Below are 10977 nucleotides of genomic sequence, written 5' to 3' on the forward strand. Positions count from 1 at the left end.
GGCTTTTTTGAATTTACAATGTTAGGCACATGGAATATATTCTTGAAATAAGCTCTCATGCCTGTGAAATTTACCATGAAATGTAAATTTAGTTTTTACATTTGTACAAAAAAAAAAAGGTTAATTAAAAATATAGGCCTTTCTTCATTTAGAATGAGAACTTACAAAACCAACTTATAAATAGAATTCTTAGTCTTAAAGTGTCCTTGAACCTTGCTAGCCTTTTTAGAGAGAAATCTCTTTACATAAATCAGAATAGTTTTTAAACTATAGAAATTCTTTTCATCTCCTGTCTTAAATGGGCTTTAGAAAAAAACTCGATTTTCTCTGGTATTCTGGGCTGTTTTAAACATTATCAAGCCAATAGGCGTGATTGAAGATGAAATAATTTCCATTCTAAGAAAGCATTTTTGTACTTGTGATAGATCCCAGGTAATATGTGGGGCTGATTTAGATGTTACTGAGCAGTCGGGGAAAATCTAACATGCTAGCTGACACCCAGCTTTCCTTTAAAGAAGACATAAAGCCATTCCCTGCAAAGGTGAACTAAGGGATATTCCTTAGAATATCAGCTCAATAAATAATATCTTCTTTTTAAAATATTTTTTATTATTTTTTTAGGTGTAGATGGACACAACACAATGCCTTTATCTTTATTTTTCACAATGCTAGGTGAGCACTCTTCCGCTGAGCCACAATCCCAGCCCCTATATCTTCTTTTTTTATTTATTTTTAGTTGTAATTGGACACAATACCTTTATTTTGTTTGTTTATTTTTATGTGGTGCTGAGGGTCTAACCCAGGCCTCGCACATGCTAGGCAAGCACTCTACCACTGAACCACAACCCGAGCCTAACATCCTCTTTTAAACAGAAAGTCTAGAAAGGACAATTTCAAGAACAGAAAGCAACTTGGACAATAAAGGGTAAAGAAAATGCTAGAAACAAACCTGGCTAGCCCAAGTACTTTTTTGAACAGGGAAAAAAGCATGTGAGGTTTTAGCACATTGCTTTTAGTATAATTTCCCAATAATTTATTTTAAAAATAAAGTCATCTTAAAGGAAGTACTCCCTGATAATTCATCGTTTTATCAAAGTATTAAAAACAATAAAACTTCCTTAAGTTGTGATTTTTTTCTGATTTTTAAGAACCTAATATTAATTGAGGGTTTACAGTAGTTATTTTCACCTCTGTACTGTTTCACCTGAAACCGTATTTAGATGGAACTTTATGAGTAAACTTACCTATAAGCCAGATTAATAAGTGAGGATACATTTATTCTATAGCTTTTATATTCACATCTCAATAAGACATTTCTCTTGGAGGAAATTTTGTACATTTGTTAACAAATTAACAGAAGTTACAATTGTATAGCAGCTCAAAGGGCAGCAAAATTAACAGCAAATTGTGCCCAGGCTTGTTCCCAGCTGCTATTTGAAAGCATGTTCTTAAATGATCTCTACTTAAAAGTTCTATTTCTTATATAATTTACATGACAGGTCTGATTAATTTTTTGGAAATAGTTACATGAATGCTTTCTGTGCTGTCACCACCTGAATCTATTATAGTACTTTCACAGAATTTCTTAATTGATTAATATCAGGAATAACAAAATATCTTGAATGCTTTTTAAACGTTACTATTAGAATCTTGCTTTAAAAGTCAAGGTCCATGTACAGAAGTCCTTGTTTGTTTCTGCTGTGGAGCCAAGTTCTGTGATTATATAACTTGGTATAAGACTCTTTGCTTGTCACTTCAGTGCAGTTCTAGAAATCCAAAATAACTTCTTATAGCAATTTTAAGATTTGTAGAAATTGGTGTTGCCCGAGTTAGCCAGTAGATGGTGATAATGTAAAGATCCAGTTTTCTTGTACATATTCTGAAGACAATTAGCACACGTTAAAAGGCAACATCATTAGGAATGGCTTAGGCACTAATTAATGTGAATGGATAGGCTGAAAGTGAGGCGGTGGAAGAAAGTTCTCCCTCTATATTTGAGGAAGTCTTTATGTAAACTCTGCAGTAGGCTGAATGGTTTAGTGCGGTGCTTCTCAAGGTATCTGTGGTGATGGGGTTTTCAAAAATGCAATAAAAATACTAGGTGAAAGAAATAAGAAAAAAACATACAAAATACAAGCCCCAGAGATTTTTTTTTATTAGATTAAATAGAAAAAATATCCATCAAACAGCTTTAAGAGTTTCTAAATGCTTCCTATCAATATCTGTACTTACATCTCCCCACAGACTAGTAATATTTGGTGGACAGGCACTGGTTCAAGGGCTACAGTTAAGAATATAACTGAAAAACAGACCTGAGTTCAAAATCTGACTCCCTTACTACTAGTGAGGTAGCCATGGAAAGGAAGTTAACCTGTCTAAGCCCCAATTTTCTCATTTGGGTCAGGTAAGTAATATCAATGATTAGGCTTTTTATGAGAGCTTAGTGATAATGCACTAACCACCTCTCAGGAAGCACTCATGTGTTTGCTGAAACTGAATAATATAATTGGTGCATTTACATATTAAACAGATTGTTTTCTCTGATCATCACTCTATCAACTTACTGGTGTTTTTCATGAGCTAAAAAATAAATATACAGTTGAGCATAACATACTTAAAGAACCTTGAGTGTGTTTGATGGCCCTAATGCAAGCATAGCTACTTGAAGATCCTTCACAGAAACCTGTCCTCTCTCTGGGAAGTGCACCCACTTTCACTGCACTGATAACACCAGTGGGAGAAGGGAGATACTTTCACATGGCTGCAGCCAGATACTTCGGTGTCCCAGATGTCTGAAGAACTGCTGAAGTATTACAGTATCAGCTCAAAGTTTAGGTGATGGAAAAACCTGGAAAACGCTGACATGAAATCTACATTAGGCAAGATAAAGGATGATACTTTATTCTTTGATTAATCATTACAGATACAATTCATTGTGAACTTCCTACACCAGATATAAAGTGACTTCAATCTTTGTAACAATCCTGACATAATCTTTTATGATAATCATTTTAGAGAGAAGGAAACTAAGGGTTAGAAATGTTACTCTGCTTAAATCCAGAAATTTTGTTCTTGTAACACTGTATCATATCCGAAAGCACAACTACTCCAGCTTAGGTGGCTAAACAAATCTTTAAAGCCAGGTGAATGGAATGCAGCCAGATTATTATACCTGGTTGCAAAAGTTATAAAAGCTATAAAGTCTAAACTACCAAAAAGCACTTAAATGAAAAAATATCGTACCAAGAGAAGTAGCTCCCACCAAGAAAATGTCACTATTGAAAACAAAGAACCTACATACCTAATACGAGCCATAATTCTCAGTAGTAACAAAGGCTTGGAAATTGAAATCAAGACATTTAACATGCTCACTCTGGCCAACATAATAAGGGTTTCAGCTTTTTCTCAAAAAGTTCTGAAATGTTAATGTGCTGCAAATCTGCCAATATACAGTTTACCTTTCCGCCTCAAGGAAGAAAGGCTAACAAACCCACAAATGTAAAAATCACACCTTGAAAAAGTGATATGCTAGTGGTTGGAGGGAAAAAATGAGTAGTAGAGTTAAGGTTCTATAAACCAGTGAATGTTTTCTGTCTGTTAGGTAAAGGGGTTTCTTCATATGTGATTTTAATAAAAGGGAATTTCATAGGTAAAAACCAATATTCAAAATTATAAAACAAATAGAAACATCTATGCATAATCACTGAGTCAAAAATTTGCAACAGACTCAACAGAAATTCTTTAGTTGATAAATGTGGTTTGAAGGGGTAATAAAATTTTTTTATGGCTGAAGCAAGAGTCTTGTTTCCTGTTGGCCCAAAAATAGATGTTTCATTTCCCAAATAAGTAGGTTCTCCACTGTAAAGAAATATTCTTGTATAGTTGGTTTCTATCTTCTTGAACTCTGCTCCAAATTCAGCCAACTTTTCATATGTCCTTAACACAAACTTTGAACAGTCATAGGATTCAAACCACGTCTCTGCTCCTTTTATAGGGCTGGCTTGGACAGTCCATGTTTCATAATAAATTCCTGTTTCATTGTCCTGTTTCACCCACTTTGCCATTTTGTTAAATGTGCTTCCTAGTTAAAAAAGCAAAAGAACAGTATGTGAACATCAAAGCTAATGACGTTTTAAGTTAACAAGTTCTAACCTAAGATCATGGATACACACAAGTAACAGATTTTTTTTTTTTTTTTTAACTTCCAAAGCTGAATCTTTCAACAGGAATCTAATCTCAGCCAATTTTTATTCCATTCTTCAAGCCATGGCTATATTATAAACATTAGATATAATATGCATATAAAGAGTCTTATTATTTCTATAATCATTTAAGCTATAGTCAAGATTAAACAAATGCAGCAGCTCTATTTCTTTACCTTACTCAACAAACCTGAGAGAGGCAAAAGAGAAAAAGGAAGCAAGGAAGGAACTATGGAAGAGGAGAAGGAGAATGGGTAAAAGAGAGTGTAAGAAAAACTGAGATGGGGAAAAGGCTGAACTTTAGTGTTACAAAGCATGGCATGCACAGAGCATGAATAGTTGCCTGAGAAGCAACTGTTGGAGAAGGCTGGCCTGCTAGTTAAGAGAAGCACCCACCTTCAATATTTGGTACTTCCCTTTTCTTCCTGTATATATAGGTGATAGGAAGCTACTGATGGCCTCCCCACTACCATGCAAATTCTTCCCATGAATCAACTGAACTGGAAATGGTTTTGGCCAACTTCATAAACTACAGAGTCACCAGGATGGTTAACCTTCTCTCCTGCCAACACTTTGTACCTGACAAGAAGAATCTTTACAAATATTTAAAAAATACTGCAATCTGCATGGGCATAACCATTATCTGGGCATTTATAATGCCCAATAAAACTGGGCCCCAATATTTCACTTTGTCGCTGTTTGCAAACCTTTCTTTGCTTATTCAGACTTGAGACCACAAAATAAATACTTCATGCTCTGTAAAACAGAGTGGTTGCCTTTATCAATTTCACAGAGTCAAAACTCTGGGGTAATAGAAAGCCTGTTTTCTTAGAACTGGGGACACTGTTCTTAAGTATTCAAGTTCAAAAAGCCATCACTGTACCTAAGAACTAAGCCACTGCTGTGTTGCAAAACACTGTTTTGTAACATGAAGAAAAGGTTACAGAAAGCATTAATTACAAGACAGATGGACAACTTAAAAGTCTTAAGTAACAGCACACAACAAACATTACAGAGAAGAGTAGTCACATGTTCAAATGATCAAGTTATGTCAGAAGGGAAATCTTCAGATAATGAAGTAGGTGGAAATGGAGAAAGGAGAGATGTGAACTGGCTTGGAATGAAACAGCAACTATAAACAAAGTTTTGCTAAGAGATGCACTTTCATAATGTTAGAATGGTTTGGGATATATCAATTAGAAAGGAGGAGGAAGGACTAGAAAATAGCATAATGTTTTTAGTTCATGACCTTGAGAGACAGGTAGGTCAACCATTGCTTGGTTCAGCCTCAGTTCCTTATTTGTGAAAGGACAAAGGATGTTTTACCTTTCCCACCAAATTATAGGTCAATGCACCTTAAAATGATTTGTAAAAAAGCTATGTAAGTAGAAAGCCTGATCATTTCCCCAGTCCTTGGATCCACTGAATAATTATTATCACAAACAGTGCTTTCATTTCAGATGTTTCCACTTTTAGGGGAGACAGCAGTTTAGGATATAGTCCTCTATAAGTGCTCTGGGTGAGCCCTTATTTCTAAAATGCAAAGGTAGCATTTGATGTGGGAAGCAATGGGAAAACATGGTAAACTGTGACCCAATGTCACCTAATGAAACACTGATAAGGTTCTGCTGAATTCCTTTTACCACTAACCCACAATGCAACACATGAAAGATTCCAACATTTCCCAAAAGAATAGAAAATCACAGAGATAAAATGTTTAAATTGCTTAAGAGTGCCTCAAATTTATAAGATCATATACATTTGGGGAGGCAAGTACCAAAGTTAAGAGAATGGTTTATGGGCTGGAGGGCTGGCAGGGCTGGAGCCCCACTTAGCTGTAAAACTTTAACCTATCCGTGCCTCAGTTTCCCCATCTGTACAATGAGGGAAATAATATCTCTATAATGGGATTGTTGTGTTGATAAATGATGTACATGTACAGCACTCAGAATAGGGCCAGGCCCAGAGTAAGTCCATGTGATTAATAGCTATTATTATTTCTCAACATAAAGATGATATCTTTAAAAAAATATTATTTTAGTTGTAGTTGGACAGAATATCTTTATTTATTTTTATGTGGTGCTGAGGATTGAACCCAGCACCTTGCACATGCTAGGCCAGCACTCTACTGTAGAGCCACAACCCCAGCCCCTCAAGATGGTATTTTAATTTATCGTCACTAAAAATTTTTTTCAGGCACAGCCAACTGGTTCTTCAATCAGGCAAGTATGGGTTCCCTTTTCCTCCTATTTTATTTAGAAAGTCTAATTTAATTGTACAAAGTGGTTCTTTTCATTCATTGTTTAACATGGAATAGAGCCAAAGATAAGCTACTCATTATCTATTGGTGAAGTTCTGCACAAGTACTAGTTTGGGTCAAAGTGTAGTGGTTCTATAAGTACATTTTTCAAATGACCTCTAAGAAGTAGAACATTACTGAAATGCCTCAATGGAAGTAATTCCTTTCATTTGGATATTGATGCAATCCTCAAATACCGCCACAGTTTTGAAACGTACCTGATATGGTTGCTACTAAAACTAATGTCCCATTTTCCTTCCAATGGACATCATCAATTCCTTCAAAAAAGCAGGCAGCTCCTTGATTACACCAGAAAGGGGCATTCATTTCAGGCCGCAGATGGGGAAATGTACAGTTGCCAAGCTGGAAAAGTTCATACCATTCCATTGTGTAGTTCTTGCCAGTTAATGTACTCTTGAATCCAATGGCATCATGCATAATTTTCTGTGTAAAGATATGAACTTATGAGAGCAACTGTTAAGTGGCCATGGGTCCAGGTAACCTGATGCGCAACAACATGGTGAACCACTGTGCATACCAAGAAGGACAACTGTTTGTCCAGAGATCCCTTTTGGTGTCGCTATTCTTGTGTCCACTCTGTGGCCCCTTAAACTCCAGCCCTCATCCACTCTGGGTTTGGCCATGGCTTCTCATCTTAGGTAGTAGGGGTGCATGCTGTCATCACACTCATAATTTTCTTACAGCTTAGAGTAAGTACAAGACAACCCCACGCCACAGCCTCAGAAAGGAACTCCACCCATATCTCAGGGTGATGATGTGCTAACCTGGAAACATGCCCACAATAGGACCTAGAAATCAAGAGGTTTCTACTGCCTGCCCTTTCCCTTCTTCTGGGATTCCTACCTTCTCATTTTGCAGGAGCTGGGTAGAGAAGTTGCATTCAGAGTCATTACATTAAAAGGGATTCAAGCATGTGCATTTGTTACTGTCAGGGTTATAAAATCTGATCATAACTATTTGACAACTCATTTTAAATACTGTTGGGAGGCACATCAATGAATTTGTGGTTAAAAAAAAAAGCAGCCACTAGAATAGTGACTATTCCAATTGATTTAATAACTAAAGCATTTAATCAACCAAAGTTACAAGATCAGGGTGCATCCTTACCAAATGTCCCAGGAGGTCTCCATATTTAAATTCCCACACTGGAGCTTGTAATCGAAAGACTTCAATGACATCCTCACTCTTCATAACTGGGATTGGTGAGCCAGTGGGACAGAAAGTGTACTTAGCTTGACAATAAGGGTCTGGTTCTGGACGGAAGGAAAAGCGTCTAATAAAAGAGAAACCGTAAACATAGATTTTAACAGGAATTTAGTTGTTCTCATACATGTTAGAGTCCAGTTTTTCATTTCAGTGTCAGTAACATTTAAGGAAACATTCAAAGATTTGACCATACTGAATAAATATAAACATATATTTTACTTGTTACCTATGAACAAACTTATGATTTCTTTTATTTATTTATTTATTTATTTATTTATTTGTTTGTTTGTTTGTTTGTTTGTTTGTTTGCTGGTGCTAGGAACTGGCTGAGTTGCTCAGGGCATGCTAAGTTGCTGAGCCTGGCCTTGAACTAGTGACCCTCCTGAGCTCCTGAGCCACTGGGAATTTAGGTGTGAGCTACCATGCCCAGCTTTTCTTTTTTGCAGTGTTGGGAATCAATCCCAGGGCCTCACACATGCCAGGCAGACACCCACTGAGCCACATCCCCAATCCAACAATGATGCCTTTAATAGCAAGTAAAACAGAATATGTGCTATATTTACTTAATAATTAATCAACATTTGTTCAAAAACATTTGCTGAGGGTCTAAAACATGCAGGGCTCTACTAGGAAGAAAGGAAACAAAGCAGAGTCTTGGGTGGGAGCTAGGAAGACATTAAACTCTCAGCCATGAGGGTGCACGGGGGCAAGTGCTAAACTAAGGAAATAAAGTCCTATGGTGGAGGATGGGGAGAGAATGGGGAGGACAAAGAAGGAGATATGGACCTGGCCTTGGTTTCCATGTACTTACTAAGACAATGTGGACAGAAAAGGAGAGAAAACAATAGGTAATATTATCCAACCATACACAGTAGAAGGATCTCCAGAAGGTTCAGTCTTCAAGGCAGTAGTGGGAAGAGGAGAGGTAGGCAGGGGTTGTCATTCTGTCACTAGGAAAGTATGAACAGCAGCAGCCCCTAGAGCCCTGCAACTGACAGAACTAAGCCCCCAAGTGAGTATAAAGTAGTAGATTTGATAGGGCCGAAGATGCCCTAATATAAACCTTATTTCAATGAATTATAAGAGGGTCAGGAAAGGCCAAATTAAGGCTGAGAGATCAGTCAGGAGGAGCCTGCAATAATTCAAGAAAACAAAATAGACCTGAGAAAGCCCAGCATCAGACCAGGCTCCAGCTAGCTGAACTTAGCCAGACAGATGCTGGTCACCTTCTATACTTGGCACTCAAAGAATCAAGAATAAGAAATGCCCTCTAACTCCTAAGAATCCTGATTCCCAAAAGTTCTAGTCTGATGTATTTTGTTACAATCCTAGCAGATGAACACAAATTCTATTTTAGTTTAGGTACTTAACTGGTTTAAACAAACATATAATTATTCACGTTAAAATTTATTTTAGATCAAAGATAATTTAAAAAGTAAACTGAAGTATGAATTTAATAAAGGCAATAATATATTCAACTGGGATCACTGAATAGGAAACAAGCACTTAATTATTGAAACTTTAAAGAAACAGTGAAGAAGTCATAGACAACATGTTGCCCTAATACTAAATCATAGTTTGGGATTATATTCTCTTCCTTGTTTTGTTGAAAACTTAATTTTTATTTCATGTAACATTGTATTAATATTTTCAAGAAAATCAGCTTTAACTCTCCTATGGTTTGGATATGAGGGTTTTCTCAAATGTTCCTATTACCAAGGGAGGGAAGGGGAAACACTGAGGCATGTATTTTCCAAATTATTTTGTTGTGTGCACATACAAATATGTATCTACAAATCCCACCAATATGTATAGATACAATGCACCAAAAAAATGTGGGAAAAAGGTTCCTATTAACACAGGAATGTTCAGAGGTGGAATGATTAGATTATGTGAACTGTAACCTATCAGTCCATCCTAGTTTTAAGGTATGTGGTGGTAACTATAGGTAGGTGGGGCATGGCTGCAGAAGACTGGTCACTGAGGCATGCCCTGGAACAGCATCTTCCCTGCAATCCCTTTCCCACTTCCCTCTCTCTGCTTCATAACCCTGCCATGAGGGTGAGCTGCTTTCCTCTGCTAGGCCCTTCCTCCATGATGAGCTCCCTCATTATGGGCCCAGAATGCAGCTGGCCTTTGGACTGAGACCTTCCAAACAAAGAGCCCCAAATAAACTCTTCCTCTTCTAAGTTGCTCTTGTAGGGTCTTTTGGTCACAATGATCAATAGCTAACTAAAACAAACCCCAAACCTCTTTTCACATATATCAAGCAAAAACATTCATTCCACTCACAGAATATATGAATGTTTAGGCTTGAAACTACTGGTATTTAGTAGAGTTAATCTTGCCAAAACACTAAGGTAAGTGCTAACCACCATCCTATTTTCTGCATTCTCTATGTGCCCACAGAGAAACTGGATAACTTTACAGTCGGTGATCTGGTGAAGCCAGAATTGATCCCCAGAAGTCAGAATCTAGAACTCTGCTCCTGATCATGAGACTGTGAGGTTATCCTGCATCTGATTCATCAGTTTGTCATGCAAAACTGTGTGTGTATTCAAATGTTGCTGGTCCTTCCCCTGCCAGATGCTGACATCCATGTTTTCTTTTTCTGTCCATAGCTGTTTACCAGTCTTAGGCTGTATGAACACTGCTCTAGGTCAAAGTCTCCAAATCAGGTTTGTTATGACCAGCATCCTACCTCCAGCATGATGAACGTGGCAAATTAAGCGACCAACCTTCCCAGTTTGGGACTACCTGGGACTCAGGGCGGAGATAACCCAGATTTGGGTATTTAAAACTGCAAAATCCGGGGAATACCTGGGCAAGTTGTTCAACCTCTAAATTATGTCAAATGTTATGCAGTACTAATGACAGAGCGTGAAACAAGTAATAAATGCAATATGCAAAATGCTTTAAACTTTTTAAGCAGTTAAATAAGTTAGATAAAATCAGTAACTAGAATCTACAAGTCACTCGATAAAGTAACATTGCTCCCTGATTCTTCTACAATTGAGACTGCTCCAGTTCTGGCTCCCACGTCCAAGAGGGAGAAGGGCCCCAGGGGCCGCGAGCCAAGGGCGACTGAGACACTCCACTCCTTAACTTTGTTCTAATGACGCCTCCCCGCCGCCGGGTAAGCCGGACCCAACTCCCGCGCGGGGTTCCAGCCCTTGAGCACCCGACGCGCTCTACCCCTGTCACCAGCCCAGCCGTGCGCGCGCCCCAGGGACCGCGCGTCCCTGCCCG

The 10977-nt window shown here is 37.8% G+C and overlaps 1 protein-coding gene across 1 annotated transcript; it reads right to left on the bottom strand.

The window, feature by feature from the left end:
• Positions 1-2875: 2875 nt before the first annotated feature.
• Positions 2876-7795, bottom strand: Cln5 (CLN5 intracellular trafficking protein). Its single transcript, XM_015498806.2, has 3 exons — positions 7630-7795; positions 6720-6945; positions 2876-4081 (listed from the first exon to the last, which is right to left on the bottom strand). Exons 1-3 carry the CDS (start codon positions 7711-7713, stop codon positions 3570-3572), a joined length of 822 nt encoding a protein of 273 aa, XP_015354292.2. The 5' UTR covers positions 7714-7795; the 3' UTR covers positions 2876-3569.
• Positions 7796-10977: the final 3182 nt, after the last annotated feature.

The sequence above is a fragment of the Marmota marmota genome, unplaced genomic scaffold (assembly GCF_001458135.2).
Source record: "Marmota marmota marmota unplaced genomic scaffold, marMar, whole genome shotgun sequence".
Lineage (NCBI taxonomy): Eukaryota > Metazoa > Chordata > Mammalia > Rodentia > Sciuridae > Marmota > Marmota marmota.